Source organism: Protopterus annectens, chromosome 3.part0 (assembly GCF_019279795.1).
Source record: "Protopterus annectens isolate FY-2018-M chromosome 3.part0, PAN1.0, whole genome shotgun sequence".
Taxonomy (NCBI): domain Eukaryota; kingdom Metazoa; phylum Chordata; order Ceratodontiformes; family Protopteridae; genus Protopterus; species Protopterus annectens.
The window spans coordinates 1909389513-1909414853 of NC_056731.1; the positions used below are offsets into that span (position 1 = coordinate 1909389513).

The 25341-nt window shown below is 40.8% G+C and overlaps 1 protein-coding gene across 1 annotated transcript in view; it reads left to right on the forward strand.

The window, feature by feature from the left end:
• WWP1 (WW domain containing E3 ubiquitin protein ligase 1) overlaps positions 1-25341 on the forward strand; it is a 2386594-nt gene that overhangs the window by 1499719 nt on the left and 861534 nt on the right. Inside the window, exon 18 of the mRNA XM_044065992.1 lies at positions 10853-10941. Within this exon, the coding sequence (XP_043921927.1) occupies positions 10853-10941 (89 nt within the window). The remainder of the gene's footprint in view (positions 1-10852; positions 10942-25341) is intronic.

Consider the following 25341-nt stretch of genomic DNA (forward strand, 5'->3'; position numbering starts at 1 on the left):
TCCTGCTATCACCCTACATCAATTCTAGGGAATTTCCCCATTGAGCTCTCCTTACTCCACTCTACCCTCAAGCTTTTATTTCTATTCTCCCAAAATAGACTTAGCTGACTTTCACAGATTAAGCAATTTCTCACTTGACTCCAAGTATGTAAATATTGTAAATGTCAGTATTGCCATTGTCAAAAAAAAAATCTGGAATCTATCTCTTAACTGTGTCTTATGATGTACATTTGCATTTCCTGACTGTATGAATTTTACACATGTATTTTACCTTTAACATTATGGTAACCTTTATTGTATTGTATTGCTTATGGAGCTTTTCTCCCCGGGCCTCCACTGAAATTGGGCACTTCATGGCCCAGTGGACTTCCCCGGTAATCAAACTGAAAATAAAATAATTAAATAAATAAATTTATGAAAATCTTATAATCCTTAAAGGTTATTTTGTTTAGATCTTCTGTTACTAAGTGGTATTCCTGAATGAATGCAAAATCTGCTTTTTGTAGCATTAAATATTTGTTGACAATATTCCTTTTCATGGGGTTGTTCAACCCATTGACATTAAAAGATATAATGTTAAATATTTGGTGGCGACTGCTATTGTAAGTAAAACTGAAAAATGCTTTCCTTGATTCATTATGACAAATGCATTTTTTTAAAACTGTTGTGGAAAATTTAAAAACTCTAAATTTGAAAATAAAACTATATTTTAATAACCTTCTGCATGGATGAAGAATATCCAGCTTACTGCAGCTCTCAGAGAAGCCACAAACTAGCCCTGTCATGACGTCTAGTGAGAATTCATACCCTACTGCATCTAGTTTTAGTATGACTAAAGCAAGGATACCATCATTGCTTGGGTATGAGTCAACTATTTCTGGAATTTTCATTGATTTTTTTTTATTTTTTTGTGTAAAATTAGAACACATCATCTTTTGTGGTTGTAGTCTGAATTTATGAAAATCTTATAATCCTTAAAGGTTAATTTGTTTAGATCTTCTGTTACTAAGTGGTATTCCTGAATGAATGCAAAATTTCCTTCATGTAGCATTAAATATTTGTTGACAATACTTTCTTTTTTTTCTTTCACATTGCTTTCGTTTCTGCCTGCGGATCCTGATATTTTATGACTTTGTCTCTCTGTACGCAAGACACTGTAGTCACTGGATGTAGCAATTTCAGTCATCAATGATTGTCTTCTTGGACCACTATATCCAGTTTTCTAGCATCTATCTTTTGAACTGTTGGTAATGGGTGATACCATGCGATATAAACTTAATCATTTTCTATGATGTTTTGTGGCTCATTTTTCCAGTGTTTTTCAGCCACTTCTGTAGCATAATGTTTGCACAATCCCAGTGCAATCGTCTTGCCGCATTATTATGCCTTTCAGTATACAGTCCTTCTGCCATTGGTATGTCACAACCAGCAACGAGGTGTGCGACTGTTTCCAGTTTGGTTTTACAAAACCTCCATTTGTCTATTTCTCACACATGTTCAATGGACTTTGTAAACCAAAATCTACGTAGCCCACAAAATTGGGCTGCCAGTATTAACCTTTCATCTCTTGGTTTGAATTCGCCTCTCCTTAACCATTTCTGTGTTAGTTCCTGATCAGCATGAGGTTCTTCCAGAAGTTTTCTATACTTGCAACTATATTTATGCTTTTTCCACATTTCTTGCCTTCTCATCTGGTCCTTCACCTTATAGTCTGTCTTTTGTTTTTTGGCACATTCAGTTGCTGCCTGATTTTTATCTACTTCTGGTTTGATGTCCATTCCTGCTTGATGCTGATATGCTTCTGCTAAATTAAGCAGAGAAGTCATCTTAGATTTATTCTCATCATGTTTCAAAGTGTTCACTACATTTGGGTCTTGTGAGGTCAGCAGATGTGCGGAGTCGCACAATTGCAGATCTGTACATGTAATCAGTTTCAAGGAGGCCCACTCTTCCTTCGGAATGGGGAATATATAATCTTGGTATACACTGATTTTTATAAATCATTTGGGGAGCATGAAGCATCCTCCTTGTTTTCCTATTTAATCTGTCCAACACGTTTTGGGGTCAGTCAGTCACTAGAAAACTGTAAATTAGGAGAGGAAGAGCAAATTGTTTTATAGCTTGGATTTTGTTCCTAGATGTCAATGCTGTTTTCAGAATTAAGTCTTCCAAAGTATTCTTTACTAAGTTTTATTCACATTTGTTCATGTTTTATTATTGATCCTTCATCAATTCCCAAATATTTATACACTTCCTCTTGCTCAAGTTCTTTTATACCACATTACCTTCTGTGTATGATTCCACATTATTTAGAAGGGAGAAAACAAAAACTTCCATGAAATATGAAGTTATTTATAATCATTTGTCTCTTTTCTTTAATAGTCCGCTCGTTTTTTGAAGCTTGTCTTTTTAAGGTCATTGACGAATCCATGGGTTCAGGTTGATTTAAATGGTTCTATTTTGGGATACATGCGGATGCTTCTTCGAGAGAGTCAAACATTTTCTTTCCTTCTGGCAGGGATAGTCTTATTCTTGCTGGAAATATGAGTTGTGCTTTGATTCCTTCCATTTTTAATGATTTTATTTGAGGGACACATACTCTTCTTTTGGACATTACAAGGGGTGAAAAGTCGTCGTCAAACCTGATAGTTTGGTCATCAATTTTTAATGGAGCAAGGGACCAGGCAGTTCTTAAAACAAGGTCCTTGTCTTGAGTGGAGATAAATATTACAGTAATAGATCTTGGACGGCTGTTTTTACTGGATACAGAAGTTGTAATTAAATACCTGTGTGCCCTTTTCTGTCCCGAAGGATAATGCTTCAGGTAGGTTTAGGATATTAGGAATCCAAGATGTCAGGAAATTAATCATATTGTCCCCCTCCATCTGCCCCAGGATGCTATAGATTCTTAGGTTGTTTCTTCTGGATGTCCTTCAAGGATGCATCTGCAGTCATAACATATGGGTTGTCCTGCCTCAGGCAGCCCTTCGGTCGGCCGGATTCCAAAGTCTGGGTCTGGCCTCGGCTGATGTCGCACTTCACCCAACGTCATAGCTCCTGGGGTATAAAGGCATCAGCCGACGCCATTTTCCTCAATCTTTCTTGCCGTGCGGTGCCTGAAGCAGAAGCTGTTCGCAAGTGCCGGTCGGTTAGATCCAGAGATTTCAGCTACCGAAGACTTCTAAAAAAGCTAAGTACCCCGTTGGGGACTCTTTCTTGCCTCAGCCGATGTCAGACAAAGTAAATAATTGTTTAACTTGTGGGAAACAAATACCTCATAAGGATTTCCACTCTTACTGCCTTCCTTGCTTAGGCCCAGACCACACCGTATCAGCTTGTTTAGCCTGTGCTTCCTTCAACCGACGGACTCTTAGACGTCGGTCGGAGTTTGCAGAAGAGTTTTTTGGTCCCGCTTTTGCATATAAAATGCCATCGGAGACTCCGACTACACATTTAGCCAAAAAACGCAAGGAAAAGGACCGACACTCGCGGCCCGCGGTTTCGGCTGAAACCACGGTTAGGCCTACCGCAAGTGTCTCGGTTTCGGCTGAAACCGAGTCCTCGGTTCTTCCTTCTGCCGATCGCATGCCTCCGACAACCGAGGCCACAGAGGCCCCGGCTGAGTCGGCTACAGAAATTCCTACCGAAGAAGCAGGCGCACAAGAATTGTCCAACACCATTCCGTTGGACATCTCTACTCCTGCACGTGGGGCAGCTAGACCCCCTGCTTCTATGTTTATTAAGGCCTTCTCCAGGGCTAAAGCAGCTAAACTTTCCAAGGCCTTACCAACTAAAGCTTCCTCTCTCAGACCTTCCTCAAGTTCTCAGATTCTCAGCCTTGCTGAGGACCTTATTTCTCTTATTAGGGGATCCCAACCTCACCCAGACAGGGCCTCACAACCTCCTCCTGAAAAAAGGCCTAGGACTGAACCCCCTGAACCTCTCTCCTCTGACTATTCCTTGGATGGATCAGATTTATCAGACCATCAGGAAGGACCATACTCACCTTATGAGGATTCGGATGCAGAAGACTCCATTCCTTCTGCCCCCCCCCCCCCAGAAGAATTTTCATTTGGGGAGACTCTACACTCTGAGGGAACACTTCCAATGGCAGGGTCAGGATTTTTCTGATTCTAGGAAAAGGCTAAGGACTTTTTTACACTTACCACAGCATAGGCCTTTAGCCATACCACCTGTACTATCAGTTGTTGATGATGCATACAATGATGCCAGTTCTGTCCCTGATTCTCTTCCCCCGGCCCCTGCCAAACCTGACAGATATTACAGGGTCCCGGATTCTCACTTCCACTTATATAAGGCCCATGCTGCAGACCCAGAAACTATTTCTCAGGGCCCTAAGGGTGTTGCAGCTGCCACTGCCAAAACCCCCCTACCCTCTGAAAGAGAATCAAGAGCATTAGAGAGATGGGGTAAAAAGGTTTATACATCTGCTACTCTTTCTGCCAGGGCTTTAAACTGTCAATTTCATATGATACAGTACCAGGAATTCTTGTTAGATCAGCTGAATAAAAAGCTTTCCTCTCCTGAACCTTTAGACCGTAAGTCCCTTCAGGATTTGGTACACAACTCTCAGCAGGTCAGTAATCATTTCTTAAAATGTGGCTATGATGCACTGGAGGCTTCATTTAGATCAGCTATGACTGGAGCAGTGATTCGAAGGCATGCCTGGCTAAAAGAGCAATCCTTGCCAGACCATGTTAAGTCTAAACTCCTAGATGCCCCTATGGAGAAACAAAGTTTATTTGGCTCCCCTGCACAGGAGGTTCTAAAGAAAGTGGAAGAAAAAGCAAAATCTGTGCAAACAGTCAAAGATTTTCTGCAGGTCCAACCTCCTAGGTTCAGCAGAAATTGGCCTTCAAAGAATTGGTCCTTTCCAGACACCTCCAGAGCACAGAGAGGCAGAAATAGACGCCCAAGAGGCAGAGGTCAATCAAGAGGTGCCTACAGGGGTCGTCAGTGGCAACCTGGCAACCAGAGGAGTACCGCCACAGCTGCGACTGCAACCACTTCCACAGGACAGACACAATGACTTGGCTCTGATTCCGCCTACCAGGGAACAACTGGAAGCACCCTTGGGCAGAAAGTTAGCTTTATTTTCAAAAAACTGGCATTGCATTACAGGAGACAAATGGACATTGCAAACAATAGACAAAGGCTACAGGTTTCACTTCCACACTTTACCAAAAAAGAGAGGAATGCCAAACCTTCCACCAAGCCAGAAGTCAGAGGCTCTAAAACAAATCATCAACTTACTAAGGATGAGAGCAATAGAAAGGGTACCATCTATGGAACAAGGCCAAGGATTTTACTCCGGACTATTCCTTGTACCAAGAAAAGAAACTCAATGGAGGCCTATTCTCGACTTGTCCGCACTGAACACATATCTCATTGTACCAAAATTCAAGATGCTGACCCTACAGCAACTTCTTCCCATGTTAGGCAAGGAGTCTTGGCTGGTGACTCTAGATCTCAAGGAGGCATACCTGCACGTCCTTATACGACCAGATTGCAGAAGACACCTCAGATTTCTTGCAGGATCAGAGCATTATCAATTCTCAGCATTGTCCTTTGGCTTATCTACTGCGCCCAGAGTATTCACGAAATGCCTGGCATCAGTAATTGCACATTGCAGGCTTCAGGGAATTCAGATCTACCCATACCTGGACGACTGCCTAATACAAGCGGACAACAAGACAAAAATAATAAAGGATTTGGCCTGTGTCATACAACTGTTACAAGCCTTGGGATACACAGTCAACATACAGAAGTCAAGACTAGTGCCATCCCAAAGGATAACATTTTTGGGTGCAGAACTGGACACAATAACTCAGATGGCTTTTCTCACATAAGAAAAACAAAAGCAACTACCAGTCTACTTCATGGCATTGACAAAACGAGCTCAGCTTACTGCAAGGAAAGTCCTGCAGGCCCTGGGTTACATGGCATCTTGCATAATCTTGATCCCACATGCCAGGCTGCATATGAGAAAATTACAATGGTACCTAAGGAATGTATGGTCTCAACACAGACACAGTCTACAAACCATGATACCAATCATTCCATGCCTGAAAAAAGAATTCCTGTGGTGGGCTCAGGCCTGCCAGACCAACAGAGGGTTGCCTTTCCACAAACCACAACCAAGGCAGACCATCACCACGGACGCCTCAGACCTAGGCTGGGGGGCACACATGGAAGACAAGTGTATCCAAGGCCTATGGTCTCAAGACCAGCTGAATCTACACATAAATCTAAAGGAGATGCTGGCAGTGAAGCATGCAATTGAGGCATTCAAATCATTCCTCCAGCAAGGACACCTGCTAAGGACAGACAACACCACAGTCATGTGGTACATCAACAAACAGGGCGGCACGCATTCCTACCCTCTATGCCGGATGGCAATGGACCTGTGGAACCTAGGCCTGAATCTCAACATTCAACTGCAGGCCAGATTCGTACCAGGAAAAGAGAATTCACTAGCAGACAGCTTAAGCAGAACTACCACGGATGCTCACAAATGGATGCTGCATCCAGACATCTTCAAAAACATAACAAAGAAATGGGAATGCCAGAGCTAGACCTGTTCGCCTCCCCACTCAACCACCAACTGAAGAAATTCTGCTCAAGAGAATACCACCCACAAGCCTGGAGGGTGGACTCCCTTTCTTTCAGCTGGAAGGCCCTGACAGTTTATGCCTTTCCACCTCTCCCATTGATGTACAAAGTTCTACTGAAGATCAGGGAGGAACAGCCAAAGGTGATTCTGATAGCTCCAGACTGGCCAAGGCAGCATTGGTATCCGCTACTGAGAAGCATGTCTCGTACAAACTCATGACCTCTACCTCTATGGCCTTTGCTTCTAACGCAGAACAACTACAAGACCCTGCATCCAAACTTGAAAACGCTGCAGCTAACTGCCTGGAAAATTGCATAAAACAAAACCAATCTGTTTTATCTCAGAGGGTCAAGGACATTATCCTGGAGGGTCGCAGACCCTCCACAAGAAAAACATACTCAGCCAAATGGAAGAGATTCCTCATTTGGAGTGCATCAAAGGGAACAAATGTCACATTGGCAAACCTAGCACACATCCTAGAATACTTAGCAGAACTGTTCCACAATGGCCTGTCCTATTCTTCCATTAAGATTCATGCTTCAGCAATTTCAGCAGAGTACAACATGGATCCTCCTATCTTCTCTCACCCTCTCCTCAGACAATTTTAAGAGGGATCAAAATGTAAAACCTCCAAGGAAACCACCTCTGCCTGCATGGGATCTCAATTTTGTGCTGGAAAAATTAACACTTCCCCTTTGAACCAGCAGCATCAGCAGACTTACAGTTCTTATCTTGAAAACTGCTTTCCTTCTAGCAATCACTTCAGCAAGAAGGGTATCCGAGTTACAGGCATTAATGGCAGTGCAGCCTTTCCTTATCTTTCACCAGGATAGAGTGTCTCTGAGAACCAATCCTACTTTCATGCCAAAGGTGGTATCAAGGGTATCCTTGAACCAAGCTATTCATTTACCTACGTTCTTCCCTAACCCACAGAACAGGGGGGAAAAACTACTGCACACCTTGGATGTACACAGACAACTGCGCTACTATCTGGACAGAACTAAAACCAGCAGAAAAACTGACCAGCTTCTGGTAGCATATGCAACAGGAGTGCAAGGAAAAGCAATTTCCAAACAGACAATTTCAAAATGGATAGGAAATTGCATTCGATTCTGCTACTCTTTTCATGGAAAGACAACTCCTGAAAATATCAGGCCTCACTCCACAAGAGCCACAGCCACCAGTACAGCTTTCCTACGAGGAGTGGCTACCAAAGACATTTTAGAAGCTGCTACTTGGAGCTCCGTGCATACATTTGCCAAGCATTACAATCTTCCTTTATACTCCAGATCTCGAGCAGGTTTTGCAACTGCAGTTTTACAAGGGATCTTAACTACACCAATTATCTTAGTGCCTCCTCCCCCAGTTTGGCTATGGTATTCTACCCATATGTTATGACTGCAGATGCATCCTTGAAGGACATAGTACAGTTTTGTACCTACCATAAATGTAGATGTCCGATAGGTATGCATCTGCAGTCAGGATTACCCACCCTCCTTCCCCTCTGTGGTATTCCTTGGGTACTTACCCCTCTTTTAGCTAGCTGGGGGAATCTATTATGGTGTTTTTGTTTGTATGTATATATATTTTTTCTTTCTACTGTTTGGAATTTTCTACTTTTATCCAAATTTAGCCTTCCTAGAGGGCACCTGGCATCTGGGGCAAGAAACACTGAGGAAAATGGCGTCGGCTGATGCCTTTATACCCCAGGAGCTATGACGTCAGGTGAAGTGCGACATCAGCCGAGGCCAGACCCAGACTTTGGAATCCGGCCGACCGAAGGGCTGCCTGAGGCAGGACAACCCATATGTTATGACTGCAGATGCATACCTATCTAACAGCTACGTTTATGGTAGGTACAAAACTGTACTTTCTAGTCTCAGTGTTGTCTATCTTTTGAGTCTGGTGTTTTCTTGAAGAATAAAGTCTGTTATTCTCTTGTTAATCTGTAGTCTATCTGTTACAGAATCTTCCAAAGCAGCAATCTGGGCAGTTTGTTGTTTAAGGACTTCATTTAATAAGGTTATTTGTTTGGTAGGATCTTTTATATTGTCCACTTTTAAGTTTAATTTGTCTATTTTGCCCACCAAGTCTTGAACTGTAGCAAGGCTTGCCTGTATTTCTTTCTTCATTGGAGTTTCTTGCTCAGAAAATTTGGAGCTACTCATCTTCCTTTGTGAACGTGATTTCGATGTCCCTTCTATTAGAAATTTTGACAGAAAAATATGAAAATTTTAGCTTAAAAATTGCACCAACTTGTAGTTTACGACTTCTAGAATCTGATTTTAGCAGTTTCAGGTCTTTGTTGGTGAAATTAAATAAAAAATCCTGTCAGGAAAAAACGAAGACTGCAGAGCTCAAGAACTCTGCTGTTTTCAGCTTGCCATCCAAGCCACATCCCTCACTTTGAAGTTAATTTCTTGAAAGATGCATTTCCTGATTGTCATGACCTCTTAAAGAGTAAGTAAGATTCATGCCCTTATCTGTAGGCAAACTGTTGTGGTTTTTCACAAGGGTCAGATGTTCCTTGGGACCAGCCCACACTCCGATTTCTTCTTGCACTAGTGCATTCGTCTGTGTTTTTCATCTGTAAACTATAAACTAGGGGAGAATAGCTTTTTAAATAGTTTTGCCATGCTGTTGTAACAATGGCTCTCCTTACGGGTTCAGGAAACCAGAATGTGGCTGTTAATATCTCAGACCCATTCCATGTGGATTACAGATTGCATTACCTTTTGTCGCCAGGTATTGAACTCTCTGTTGAAAAGTATAGCTTCAGCAGAAGCGTATGTGCCTTTACTCCGAGCATTTATTCCATTTTAGCTGCTCATTGTTTCATACTATCATCAGCATCAGACATTATTGTTTTGATCAGGTGTTCTTTGTGTCCTCAGAACTCCACATATTGAGCCTTTCCTCTTGGCTGTCCTTAAACTGTTACCAGTAGTTTTTAACTGCTAGGAACTCAACCCATTCATAATCCTGGTGAGGATGGTGCTCCGTGTTGATTGCATTCTTATTTTAGCAGTTGATCTACAAAGGAGTTCCTTTACCCCACCCCCTGTGTTTGGAAGACCTTCCCCTAAATTTAGCAGCTGCTGTTAGAATTTCACGAAATTTGATCAAACATTCTTTCAAATAATTTAACTTTTTTTTTTCTCTTGACTTTGAAGCAAGTTTACTCACTCAGTGTTTGTGGATGAGATGGTGACCTGAGAAGCTAGGCTTTGCTGTCCTAATACATGACATTGCATCATAGGAGCCACTGCCTTAGATGTTACTGGACCTGAAACACTGCAGCATCCAACAAAAAAAAAGTGGATAGAAGAACAAATGCAGTAAATGGCACATTGAGGAGAGTCTTCTCAAAGCAGCATCTTACCGTATGAGACTATCTATTATTTTTCAGTTAGTGATAGTAGTTCTGCTGTGTTTGTGTAATCTCGTAATTGTGCCCATAACCCACTCATACAGTATAAAACCAAGTGGGGAGAGTTAGAATATTTTGTCCCAACTGGAGCTTTGCTTATCCATTTGCCGCCTTGTCTTACCATGCCATTTCACCCTATGTGGGTCACTGATTTCAATGGGGGGGGGTATTTTTGGCATCCTGTTTCATTGTCTGGGTAATAGGAGAAAATGTGGAATACTGGGTTACAGTAATGCACAGTTGTGATGATTTGTTCAGGTGATATCTTAATCCCGTGGGTATTATATAGTAGTGGTCCCATTGTCCCCCCGAGCACTAATTTTGCCATTTTGGCATGTTGTCTTCTAGCAGTCCAGCCATTGATAGCCTTCTGGTCTCCTAAGAGGGTTCTCTTGTAGTGGAAAGCTTCTTTCTTTGTGAAACTGGTTAGCTGACTTTGGTTACTCATTTGTACCTCTCAAGGCATGGTGTCCCTTTTGGAAACCCAAATAGTTTTCAGTGTATTCAGAGCAACAGACAGTACACCAGTAGTGCTGATAAGTGAGTATTTATAGTCTCCTTAAAAGTAGATACACACACACACACACACACACACAGTCAGTCCTTGATGCACCTTCAATAGATAGCGGCAGTAACTGATGTTTGAAGATGTGGTGTTTTTACTTTGTAGTGGAGATATTGTTAGAATAATGTACTTTGTCCATCTTGCCTGTATGTGTCTATTTTTTTAAGTCAGCCATTGTGTATCACTTCTTTTTCTCATGATGTATTTTTATGTTTGCAAACAGATCATGGCCTTAAAACCATATGACTTAAGACGGCGACTGTATGTAATTTTCAGAGGTGAAGAAGGTCTGGATTACGGTGGTTTAGCAAGGTAATGCCTAGTAGAATACGTGACATACTACAAGTTTTTTTTTTTTTTTTAACATCTGTGCAGTTCGTGTTGCAGTAATTTTGCACAGATGTTTTAAAAGCAGCGTCTGTAAGCTTGATGGAAATTTTCCATTGGTTAATATATTTTTAAGCAGTAATGACTACGTTTAAATAATCTTTTATCCATTTATATCTTAACAGTTTTTGCTATATCTTCAAGTATTGGCCACTTTAAGGACATGGTTTATCAGCCTGAATATTTATAACAGTAGATTTTTCTTGCTTCACATTTATAGCTGAACTATCACCCGTTGATTAACACAGGGAAGATTATGGCCAGTTACTGCAGAGTTAGAATCCAGCCAAGGGGGAAGTTCTGATCAATTATTGGAGCCAAATGACTAAGGGCTGGAGAGGTCCCTTTAGTACTGCATGTGATTCAACATTCTCAAAAATAATTCACTTTACAGATCCACATTCAGTATATTTGTCATTGTGGCTGGAGTTTTCACAGCATTTACAGCATGAAAGAATGTTAGACATAAACCACTGTATTTGTGAAGTCAGGATTTATAATCAGAATTTGCTGTTTGCTGAGACACAGTATTTATCCTCTGTATAAGAAAGCTCCTTGTGTTTCTGGGTAATTTCTTGAGACCTTTGTGAGTTAGTTTAAACAAGTATGAACAAATTCAGTTAATGAAATGCAAGGTTTCTAGAAGTTATTTTAAGCACATGAGCAAATAATTATCTGTCAAAAACCTTTTTAATTTTACCTCTAAAGCTTTCAACATGAGCATTCATCAAAAAATTTATTTTTGATATAGTTCAGCAACATTTTTCAAGTTATCTAACTGTACTTTGAGATATCTGGTTCTCATTCTTCCCATAATAGAGTATCCCGTGTAAATGTGTTAAGAATTTCCCTGTACCTGTTAATCATCAAACCTCCCTCCAATCAAACTTCAATTATTCATTCCTCAGCACACATGAAGCCTGACTTTATGCTTGGACAAAGTACTATCTGGAGGCGGCAATCAACCAGCCAGCCATAAGGGTGATTTGCATCCTTTGCTGTCCCCACCATTTCCTTTGTCATACCAACCATGCAAGTGATCCTTTAGTCTGACTCTTGCTTGTCCACTAGAAAGGTAGGCCAGCTTATCCTGCTCCTCCCAACATATCCATTCTTCCAATTAGTGGCCATCATTATATTAAGGAGGCAGCTCAGGACCTGACCACATGAACCTGACTGGTGACTTGAGCATCCACATCAGCACAGGAGCGTTATGTGCTTCTGTCTTAAAATGCACATGCTCCTCCACTCATTGACTGGGTCTGCCAACACTGGCTTGGTCATTCATAGCCCAAGTCATTCCTAGGCCAGGTTGTGGTGGTCATTGTGCCAGCTCATGCTTTCACTTATGCTAGTGACCACCAGAGCCCACTTGCCAGTGGAGAACCTCCTCCCGGGTATACAGGCTCATTTTCCTCTGGCAGTGCCATAGTGCACTCAAGATGCTAGTCTGACCTGGGATACCTTAGCTGTGGCCTTGACTTTATCCCTCTGTGCCACTTGTACTGGCTTCATTATTTTAAATTTATCAGACACTTGCATATTTGTAAGCATTCATCTCCCCTTTACAACCCCTGCAAGAGTCATACATCATTCTAACGCAGAGTGATTTTGGTAGCTCCTTACATTATCATATTTAGTTAGTTTTAGTGCCTCAGGCACAGGAAGGGAATGCTCATTTTCCAGAAGATTTTAACTTTGATATATTTTAATGATTCCTTTTATTATTTCAGCCTCTTATGCAGTGTTCCAGGTGCAGGGCAGAGTTGTGGCCTACCATCATCTGGTCAAGCAGCTCATTAAAAGGAGTGTGATGCATCTTCATCTTCTGTTGGAAAACCCATTCCCTTTATTATATCTGAACTTTTTCATTGACAGGAGTGCCTCTTCTCCATTAGAGCCTGTCTGTACAGTGGTGATAAGTTCCTGTCTTAGAGAAAACCTTTCCAGGTGGCTTTTCACAAAAAGGCTCAACAGTTAATAGCTAAAACAGGTAGAGATGAAATAAAATAATGATATATAATCAACAGAAGTTACTAGGAGCAGACTGTATTCCTGTGGAAATTAGAAACTTAGGAAAGAAGTGTGACAAAGATCTGGTAAGCTTAGTGTTTAAATGGCAGAAAGCACTGTCGTCTGGGAAGAATGCATTTGTGGCAGTATTGTTGAAAGAAGGGTAAAGACCTATAAGATTTTGCTAAATATAGACCCGTGTAATTTAAACAATGATTACAAAGTGTTTGTCTGTATTACACAAGAGAATTGCAAATAAGATGTTAACAAAGTGAATAGCTCATACCTCTCAAGTGTATGTGTACTTCATTATGAGGAACGTTCCTCATTTTGGGTCTTAAAGGCCGTGTTCCTCAAAGTTCCACATTGATAGTCTGTCACACATTCAGACTTAGGAATTTTTTTTAACAAAGCTAAAGCAAATAGTACTGAATCATATTAATTCAGCAAATTAACTTTTTATAAGTATAAAGTAGCATATTTTACCATTCTGTGAGCTTCCTAGTTGAAGTTGTTACTAAGCTGATAGGTGTTCCTCTTTTTGCCCATTTGTTACACATTATGAGAGTGTTCCTCATTTTGGGGATAGAAGGTTAAGAGCAATGGAATAGATAATGGATCATTGTGGTTGTGTAGAAGAGAGGCAAACATTTGATAATATTAATAGAGCAATGATGAGCTGGTAAGAAATGAAATGTATGAAAATGCCACTGTTTTTGGTGAGCCTTGATGCAAAGAAAGCATTTGATATAGTCAGCTGGGATTTTAATTAGGGCATTGGTAGCATTTGCACCCCCCTGATAGAATAAACAGGGTTAATAAAGAAGAATATATGAAGGCTTGTAGACAGTAATTAAGGTGGGGGTGGTCCTCTCTGACAATCTGCATTTGAACAGAGGAACTAGGCTAAATGCCCCCCCCCCCCCTCCATTTGCTTTATATTAAAAGCAATCAGCAAAGACAATAATAGATTTACAAATTCAAGGATATTAATTGGTGCAGTAATCAAGAAAAGTTAGCCTTATTGTTCTTGATAAATCCAGCAAATGACATTTTGGTGTTTTTGCAGCACCTTGAGATGATTTCACATCTTTTCTGGATATAAAAAAAAATGGAGATTAAGCAAATGCTCTAGAGGAAAACTGCACCCACACAGAAATTGACAGGCAGTCAAAGAGGAGAAAACTCAGCAGGGAGCATGGAGCAATCTGGAGCAAAAGTGGGGAAAAAGCAGAAGGTGATTTCAGCTGAAGGAGAACATTCTCCAGTCACCCTAGAGAGAGAGTAATTGACAAAGTGCACTCTGAGATTTTCAAGATGAGTGGCTCCTGTTGGAATGCATAAAAATAAATAAAAAGTTGCAGGAAATAGATGATTTTAACCATGAACTCAGAGGAAGCAAGTGGTATGCAAACTGTTGAAAAAGCGATGAAAGAAAAATGATAAAACAGCAACTAATATATGATTAAATAGTACAGAAGTTGTTTGAACTCGAGGACAGTTCACACACAGTAGTTTACAGCAGTACCAAAACAAATTGAAGGGAAAGACTGTAGAGACTTTGTGAGAAAATTCCTCAGCATAAGGACTGGACTGCCTGTACTGTTGCTAAAACTGAAAGAGCACATAGAGTAAATATTCCTTATTTGAGACTGACGAAACAGCCAAGACCTGCATTGATTGAACTGCAGATATATCATCTAGAATAATTAATTTGTATAGAAGAAAAGAGCAATCTTAAAAGTTGGAGACACGATTAATGATTTTTGGTGGACTTTTGTTTCAAGTTATTTTTTATCATGTAGTACTTGTGATTCTTCTCCCCACTTTGTTTAAAATCTTGCACAGACCCTTGACAGGCACAGGATGCATTGATGAGAAGAATTGAAGGGAGGAGAGTGGATTGAGGGAACATGTATTCGGTCAACAACTGCAGAAATGCAAATCATGGACACTTCAGGGGACAAATTTCCTCTGAATCTCTCTTCAGTTTTCCAAAAGAAAATGTTGGATAAAACAAAGGAGATGAATCACCTTTCAAAAAGTGAGAGATTCCATAAAAGAGTGTTGGACTGGGAGCAGTAAAGGAGGATAGTATTTAAGCATGTATATGTTTGTACAGGTCCCTATCAGAAGAACGAACGCTCACAAGATCAAATGTATAAAGACCAAACTGGGAACGTCAGAAACTCAGAAGTCGAATAACAAAGACATTGATTGTGCAGGGTCATGGTGCAGTGGGGGTTGGGATTTTGCTCCTTTCCCCGCTGTAGTGCAGTCTCGAAGTTTGTATATATAATTAGCAGGGTTTGTGGTGGGTGCTGAAGGGCTTGCTCTTTACAAAAGCGAAGATGTTGCCTTTTTGTTTTTCTGGTTCCAGGTTTTCAGTGTTCCCTGTTCAGTCTTTTGACTTTCTGTCTTGTGAGCTTTTCATCTTTCTAGTAGGGACCCATTTATACAGCCAAGGATTTGATAAACTGTGAGTTGTACTCTGAATGATACTTTAAAATCTTTGACATCAGTAAGCATGAGAGAGTAATGCTTTGCAGTTTATTTAAAAATGGAAGTTTGTCTAACTGGAGTGGGTATTGTATGTTGTCTGGTGAAAGTCCTGTTTGTGTTCAGACTGCAAGCTGTTTAATTTTTGCTTTAGATAAAGGTTCTGTGGCTGTGGGGGAAGGAATGGGAGAAAGACTTAAATTTTTACTTACACACAGCTGAAATAGATTAGGAAGAATCTAAAAAGGCACTGGAAACATTGAGCAAAAATAGCATTTTAAATGCATGTAAATATAACATGAGCAAAGATGTTTAGTATAACTAATATGCAAGTCGTACACTGAAATATTTTAAAACCATTTAAATCACCAATACCAGTGAGAGATTATCTGTCTTTGCAAGCTGTTTGGTTACTTTTTAATCTATCAGGCTGAAGACACTAACCAGACTGAGATGCTTTGTTACTAGTACTTTGAGTGCACCTTACCGTGAAACTGATTGCACCTTACCGTGAAACTGATTGCACCTTACCGTGAAACTGATTGCTCCAAGTAAGAGAAGTATGTAGATTTGGGAGAGACATATTAAAAAGCAGTGCACTGAAAACAGAGTAAAGGCAGTAGTTTAAATGCAGGTGAATGTCTAGATGTACATGGGCAGTGATGTTTTGTGCATCTAAAATAACTAGCACACTGATGACTGAAATCAGAAAATACAGGTGAGAGAATAACTATTTAGTGCAGAATGCTGTTAATTCCTTCTTTAGTGCTTCTGGTATGCAGCATACCTTCCTGGATAAGTTCCAATTGATTGTAAGAGGATGGTGGAACTGGGTGTAGACAGTTAATAGGTGTGGCATTTTAAAAACTGCTTCAATGTTTGAGAGATTTAATGCAGTTAGAGGAAATGTTAAATTGCACTATTTGTAGAGTTGAATAAGCTGTAAGATGGAGCATAGATTTAAGTGTCAAATGTACTAAATGAAACAAGGTAGATAGCAAGGCGTTTAGCAGCACAAAGAGATGGGAACAGCTTTTGAAATATGATACTTAAACTGCTAGGTACAGGCAAGTGAAACAGATGGATTGTTGAATTATACTAATTCTTCTGTAGCCCAAAGGAGTTAATCAGTGCTTGTATAGGAAGGAATCGAAGAGACACTAAGCTACTGTTTTTACAGTTTCTGTTGCATTGAGGAAATATGTACATGATTAATATTTGTGACGGGAATTTGGGGAGGAGAGGAGAGTGTATGTTAATGAAAATGAGAGATCAGATTCAGTTTAGGCAATATTGTACAAGCATATGTAAAATGATAGTACTAGACTGTGACATACCAGTCTACAACAGCCAGACAAAATATATGCAAGTAGATAAAGCAAAGCTTTAGTATGTTTCCCTTTGGCTCAACCAATTCCTGCAGGTCCCCAAAATTCAAGATGTTAACCCTTCACAAACTTATACCCATGATCTCTCTCAGTGCTGTTTTGGACACCCTTGATTTAAAAGATGCACACCTTCATATCCTTGTAAAAGAATCACACAGAATCTTCTTGCGCTTCAGAGCAGGTACCAGGCACTGTCAGTTCTGGGCTCTGCTGTCTGGCTTGTCTGCTGCTCCCAGGGTCTTCACAAAATACCTAGCCCCTCCAATAACCTTCTGCAGCACAAAGTAAATTCAGATTCACCCTTGTTTGGATAATTGCCTCATCCAGGCAACAAACACAGGAAAAACTCAAATCTAACCTGCTTTTCACCAAAAGCCTTTTAACCTCCATGGGGTTCACCATCAATGCACAGAAGTCTCAGACAAACCCAACATCGAGGATTGTGTTCCTGGGGGCCCTACTAAATTCAGCCCTCCAGATAGGGTTGCCAGCTGTCCGGTTTTCTAACAAATTGTCCGGTTACAAATTTCATTCAAAACCGGACATGTGAAGTCCGGGTTTTGTGCCACTACGTAGCTTTTTCTAGATTTACTTAGAGTGCGGTAGTAAAAACAAAATACATTTCCCAGTATGCTTCACAACTGTTTCTGGTTGGTCTGGGTCTGGCACTACTAATCTGTGACACTGTTTGGAAATTGACTGTGATATGGGGAATTTATCTCATGGCGAGAGAAATTAAACTTGTACATATGAAAAAGGAAATATTTGTCTTATCTGTTTCTGCTTGTTATTCAAAGGTATGTTTTATGAAGAATAGATCCGGACAGTAAACTCTTAAAAGAGTGGACAAAAGTTTGTATGAGTGTTTGTTAAAAACTGTAGCACCTTTCTCACGCAGTTTATACAAATTAAGTGTGTCGCCAAGGTTATTATGGTATATACTTCTTTCTGCACTGTTTCTTAGTCCTCAGCCAGTAAAACTAAAAGAAACAATAAACGACACAGCGTTTTAATGAATGCGACAGTCGCTATAAAAAGACTCGCACAATGCCGTTTTCTTGTTGCCGTTTGCACTCATTATAAGATAGCAAAGAGACTGCATGGCTGAGTATAAATCTGTACCTGCTTACACTGTTTAAGTGTATCGCCCCGGTTATTAAGGTGTTGCATTGCGTCTTAGTCCTCACTCAGCCAGTAAAACTAAAACAAAATATAACGTTTTTAAAGTACTGAATCCTATCTACCTACTGATTAATGAAAGGTTCTTAAAAGCTGTGGATAAATTAAATGGTACTATAATACATGTTGAGGGAAGGATTTATTTCTCTGATGTTATTTTGCACTGTAACTGTTTTAACAAATTGTTAATGTTCTGTTCTTAAAAGTGTAGGGATAATAATTTGCTCTCTGTCTATTCCTGTATCTGCTGCTAGAAATTTTAACCAGGTCATTGACCCGTTATCCTTGCCTGACTACTGCTTAACTGCTTACACATCTTCAATCTTTTTATTCTCTTGACCAGTGATATTACCTTTTTTTTCTCCATACCATACCTCCTATTTTCATTTGCACATGACCTGCACCAGTCCCTCACTGCACACTCTTGGGACGTGTTATCCCCTTTTTCCTAGTTCTACCTTAGTGGAGTTGAGTTATTCCTTTTGCAGACTCATTGTCTTTGTAAAGCTTTTATATGCATGTGTTTTTTTTTAGTTGGCTGCATTGGTCAAGTTTGAAATAACTGTTCGCACTGATGATTTTTTTTATATTAATGGTTGAGTTAAATGGAATATGGTAGCACTTTATTTTCCACCTGTCCACACTCCATAGCCACAGTACATATTTAGTTTCCTCAGTTCTTAGGAATGCAGAGCCTGTCACGGTGGTTTATGAGTAGTGAATATTACGTTGATATGTAGTCACTTAAATTGTTCACTTAGCTGAATTAATGCTTGAATAATTATTCTCTTATCAAACAACTCAACTGTTTTCCTGGGACCATATTAATTGGTGATGGGAATGGCAGCTCTAAAATGATTCATATCTCTCTAATAGTCCTTTTGCTGAAGGGCATTGCTTGCGGTTCTTATTCTGAGAGTTTATTTTGATTAACCTGACCATGGATTGTCGCACATCCTTCAATAACAAGAATGTTTGGTTTGGTGTACGAGCCCTACTTTTCTGGTAACTACTGAATTTTGTTAGCGTTCATGAGCAAGTTACTGTCCAGAATCGGGTATACTCAAACAAGCACCATACCCCTCAGCTGTGATTGATTTTGAACTCGGCATTTTTGCTCTGTCCCTCCTAATTCCTCCTGAAATGGTACATTTTGGACAAAGGTGGTGAATTACATTTAATAATGATGAGTGCAGTTACAGACTAAGATCAGAACACATATTACTTAACTTGAAACATTAACAGAATAAGAGAGTGTTAATAGTACTAATATTTTAAGTGTATATGATTATTTCTTGATGTGGATCTGATTTTGTTGAGATCTGTCCCTGATTGGTTGAGAGCTATGAGTACATCACTCCTTTAAAACTGTACAAACCTGAATTTTAACATCTCCTCTAGCTATACCTCAAGCACTCACTTACTGCAATTTTTTAGTGAGGGGTAATGTATCCAGTAGGCATGAGTCTGCGGGTATTTATTTTGCACATATTTGTGCACTTGTTCAAGGTAAATATATTGGGGTTACCTTGCATTTCTATGTTTGCATTGGTTAAATTAGATGGTTCTATAAATTAGTTGTCTTTTTTCAATCGCTTGTATTATAATATGCTCATTGTGGCATTCAGAGGCATGTCAGGTAATTAGTAGCAGATGTGTTTCTTTTATGTGCAGACACACTGCTGAGGAATGTGCATTTGGTAAACAGTGGCAATGCTTTGACAACACTGCCCTAAGTCAGAGCCTCAAGACATAGATGTCTTCACTGCAGTGTGGAGCCTGCCAGATGTTGCACTCTTCTGACAGGGATTTAGACAGATTGCAGGTCATATATCAGAACCCCTTTTATCTGAATGTTCTACTTAACAGCCTGGGCATTTTGGTTGTCACATAAACGTAAAAATAAGAGTACATAAAATCTCTCGTGTTCATTTCTAAGTATTTTTTTCTTATTCCATGGTCGGAGTCTACAGTAAAGTAGTAAAACTAGCTTACTGCAGTAAACTGGCACCACACTGATGCACTTCCAGGAATGTTGGCTGTTCATGCAGCTGTGATATATAAAAAAATATAATTTTGCAATTAGCACAGAGAATTAAGGCTATGGACGTTAGCTCTTGTGGTACAGATTTTGATTATTTTAGCCCTCATTTGCTTACTGTATTCCTTGAACAAGTCACTTAACCAGGAATTCCTCCCTGGTTGCCCCTGAAAAGGGATGTACATCAGGCCTAACTGGTTAATAAAAAGACTGTGGTGGCATTATTTTACTGAAGCTAGGCATGTTAAAGTGGTATTTTAAATAAATGACTGTTGAAAAGATCTCTTATTTAATCTGAGTCAAGGAACCATTATATCCAAGGATTTAAATTTTGCTTGTGACATAAATAGGCCATGTTGATGAGACACAAATGTGTCTCAGAAGGTCTCCATGCACTGGAACAAGCTTCCTATCCATGTGACGCACAGTCCATCCTTAGCCCTATTTAAGCATAACTTTGACCAATAGATGGGAAATTGGAAATCAACCCTGTTCCACCTAGTTTTTTTTTCTGGACTATCCACAAATAAAATAAATTCTCTGGTAGTCAGGAAAATACTGTACAAACTCCAATATTCTGTTTCACAAAAGGAAACAAGACTATCATTGTTTGTTAAATTGGCTGATTTACTATGCTTTTTTACAGAAAAGCATAGTAAATCTGCTGAAAGCAGTCATCCGGAACAGAAAAAGAGGGCGTTCCCATCAGATGATGTCACAGTGATGTAACAAAATGGGTGGATCATGGGTGGGAGTGGGGTGGGAATGGGTGGAGTTATGGGTGATGAGAGGGGCGTAACCTTAGTCTGGTTTTAGCCACAAAGAAAGCTGGCAACCCTACCTCCAGAAGGCCTTCTTACTTCCAGACAAGGTTGCTTTCCTGACCCTGTACTTCAAGCAGGTAATGGTCAGGAATTAACTCACAGCCAGGGAATATCTCAGGGCCCTGTGTTACATGACCTGTTACATCCTCATGATTCCTCTGGCCAGACTACACATGAGGAAACGTCAGTGGTACTTCAAGAATATGTGGTCCCAGCATTCACAACCTCTCACAGCAAAGATAAAGCTGATCTTTTGTCTCCCGAAGGAATTTGCCTGGTGGGTGCAGACATACTCCCTCATTCCAAGTCTCCCTTTCAAATTCATTCCCCAGGAACAATTTCTGGCAACGTTTGCATCAGAAATAACATAGGGAGCCCACTTCACCTGCCTCTAGACTCAAGGTAAAGGGGACTCCAAGATCAGAGACAAACACATAAATCTAAAAGAACTTATGGCAGTCCAAAAAGGACTGTTAGCCTTCCAAAAGGAATGGAGGCCAGGAGTTCTAGTCATAAAGACAAGACAACACTATGCTAATGTGGTACATAAACACAGGGAGGGGGACTCGCTCTTATCCGTTTTGTTGCCCAACAGTGGATGTTTGGGAAACAGCTCACTCCCTGGGGTTACACCTCATGGAACAGTACTTATATGTATGCAACCAAATAGCAAATCAGCTTGTCATACCATCTGATAGTATTTCTCAGTATAGCCAAAAGTGGGGTGTGCCAATCCTGGACCTTTTTGCCACCAAAGAAAATGCTCACCTGAAAAAAGTTTAGCACCAGGACATATGTTTTCTCCTTTACTTGGGCAGGCCTTGTCCTATATACTTTCCTTCGAATGCCACTGCTACCCAAGGTATTGCTAAAGATAACAGAAGAGGGGCCAAGGGTAATACTAATAGCCCCAGACTGGCCCATGCAGCACTGGTACCCTGTGCTAATCAGCCTGACCAGCAAAGAACCCATGGCATGTGCTACAAAGAATTGACCTATTAACACAAGACGGGCAAGATTGTACAGCCCAGCCTGCAAACACTCAAATTGTCAGCATGGATGATACCTTGATTTCATGGACGGAATCTGGCCTTGACAAACCGGTCTTGGATGTTCTTAAAGAGGACCTAGCACAAGAAAATATTACTCTCCTAAATGGAAAATATTCCTACTTTGGTGCAGACAGAAAGCAAAAAACCCTTATGTAGCCAAGATTCCTTTCATCCTGTCTTATTTGGCCAGCCTTTTTGACAAAGGACTGTTACCCCTCCGTAATCATTCATGCTTCAGCTATCTCAGCCTACTTGCCTTCTTAGACTCCTCTCTTTTCATATGCCATCATTAAGTAGTTTCTGAGAGGCATTGTTCACATTAGGCCTCCAAGAAATCCCCCAGCTCCACCCTGGGACCTCAGTTTTGTGTTGGAGAAATTGCCTCTTTCACCCTTTAAACTAGCTACTTTCACTGAGTTAAAAATTTCGACCTGGAAGGACTGCCCTCTTACTAGCTAACACCTCAGCCAGAAGAGTTTAAGCTTCAGACCCTAATGTGTGTGAAACCCTTCATCGTCTTCTGCCCAGGCAGAGTATCACTCAGCTAACTCTTCCTTTATGCCCAAGGTGGTAACAGAGACTTTGTTGAATCAATCCATGCATTTCTCTACTTTCTTTTTCCAACTCCCAGAGCTAGGGAGGAAAGGATCCTTCATTTCTTGGATGTACATAGGCAACTGCATTAGTACTTGGACAGAACCAAGAGCATCAGGAGCTCAGACCAACTGTTTGTGGCCTTCACCAGTAGCTCTGAGGGAAAACCTGTCTCCAAGCAAACCATCTCTCTCCAAATGGATCTCCCTCTGCATCTCCTTCTGTTACAGCCATCATGGTAAGAAACCCCATGATGCTATAAGGACACATTCCACCAGGGCTACCACCAAGTCTACTGTATTCCTTAAAGGGATGCCCACTAGAGACATTTTGGAGGCAACAGCTTGGTCTTCATTGTACACCTTTACCAAACATTACCATGTTTCTGCCTTCTCCAAGTCTATGCCAGGATTTGCCACTGCCATCTTGTGGGGCATCTTTGCCTCTCCTTAATCTTCCATCCTCTATTCCTTTCAGCTTTGTGAGTTATCCCACAAGTTAGTACTGTAACAGTAAAACATAAAGAACATAGTACAGTTGTATATACTTACCATAAATGTAGATGTTAGTGTATTCACTTACTGCAGTACGTTTTTCCTTCTTTCTTCTCCTATAGCCTGCTCTGTAGGCTGGGACTTTCTCCTTCTCAGTCAGGTTAGCCCTCTTTTCTTCTCCTCCTCCCTGAATTACAGGGTCCCAGAAAATGGGCCTCAGAGATTATCTGGGGGGCTTCTACATTTAGGGGCAAAAAAAGTACTGAGGTCATGGTACCAGCCGACTACCCTTATACCTAAGCATACTGACGTTGAATAGGATATCCTCCAGCTCCAGTAGTAGGGAAACTGTTCTCTGGTAGTTGGGCCAGCCAAAGGACTTCCACGGTGGGAAATCCCGCAAGAAAATGCAGGGACGGATTCAGGTTTTGTCCTCAGGTTTCTGCTTCAGGCTTGGGGGAGTGCTTATTTTTTAATTCCCCATTTGGAGGTTTCTCATTCTGTGAGACTTTTGCTAGACTGTCCCAGTGTTTTCAGTGAGAGAGCACTGAGGTTTCTCAGTTCTTCAGAAATTACTCGTGTCATCTGGTTTCGGAGAGACATGGCAAAGGAAATTTCCAAGTTTCTTCTAGGGGTATTGCCAGTAGATGTCCAGAAGGCAGTGAATTCCCAGTTGTCCACCCTCTAGTCTTCATCATATAGCCACGAGACTTAATTAACACAGCTGATGGTACAGCTAAAGCTGCAGGAATCGGCATTGCCATTCACTGACATGCCTGTACACACCTCTCTGACTTTGCAGAAGACTTCAGGACATCCTTCATTAATGATCTTGTTTACAAGTCCACTTTATTTGGACCCACAGTTAAAGAAATGCTCACCAGGAGTTGGTATGACACATTCTGCAGTTGGCTTCCACTTCTCCTTATCCCAGAGATTCTACTCTAGGAATCAGTGAACGGAAAGAGGATGGGGTTCACGAAATCAAAGACCTTACCAGGTGACTATTGGAGATAGATCCCCTCATAGCAGAGGAGGAGGAGGTAATTTTGATGATGATGATGATACTGGACATCGCCTAAAGGCAGAGGTGGACAGCAGAGTCAGGGCTGCCATGGACCATTCTCCAAAAAGCCCTTCCAGTGTCCCTGAAGGGTTGCCCAACTACTGCTCACTGTAGGTAGTCAGGGGAAGCTCATCTTTGCATCTAAAAGCCTGGCAAAATGTAGCCACAGATTCATGGGTGCTAAGCTTTATCACTAGAGGTTATTCTGTATCATTTCTCCTTTCCCCATCAAAAGGAAGAGAGTTCCTGACATCCCACCCAGTTAGTGGGAATTTGCTGCATCAGGGATTTCTAAGATACTAGAGAGAGTCATCCAACTAGTTCCTGCAGACCAGATATAATCCAGAGTTTACTTGAGTTTTTTTTTTTTTTTTTTTTAAGCACCTAAGAAAACAATGGCTCTTGGGTCCATTTTAGACCTTACTCATTTGAGTCCATATGTCAAGCAGACAAAGTTCTGGATGGTCACACAACAGTCCATTTTGTATCTATTGAGACATGTTGATGATTGGATGTGCTCGGTAGACCTCAAAGACATATATTATCATGTGAAGGTAGAGAAGTATTCAAGGAGGTTTCTCCATTTCCAGCTAGGAGCCAGCCACTACCAATTCAGAGCTTTACCCCATGGACTTACCACAGCCTCCCAGGTGTTAACCAAAGTCATGGCAGTAGTAGCAGTGCATTTGATCCTTCTAAGGATCCATGTTTTCCCACATTTCCATAACTGGCTCCACTCAGATACAACAGCCTCCTGTCACACTACAGGGACTTTTTGCTCCAACTGTTACAGAAGCTAGGGATCACTATTAACATATCCAAAAGCCTGCTTTACTTCTCCTTAACAATTAGAATTTATTGGATGCCACCTGGAAACAACCTTACAGATTGCCTGCCTTCCAACATCCAGAGTTCTGTCTCTGTGTTTCACTGCACCAGAAGTTCTTCACTACCTCTGCCCTGTAGCAAGGTTAATCCCTTGACTGTAGGTCTTATGGTTTACGCAATCCTCCGTTTTGCCAGATATGTTTGAGAGTCCTCCAGTGGACTTCAGAGGCACAGTGGTAGCAGAAAACAAATCTAGTCCACACAATTAAAATTGACCTCTTTTTTGGCGCCAATGAGGCTTTTTAAATGATTTTTTACAGTTGTTCAGGGTTCTGAGGAAGTCTGGT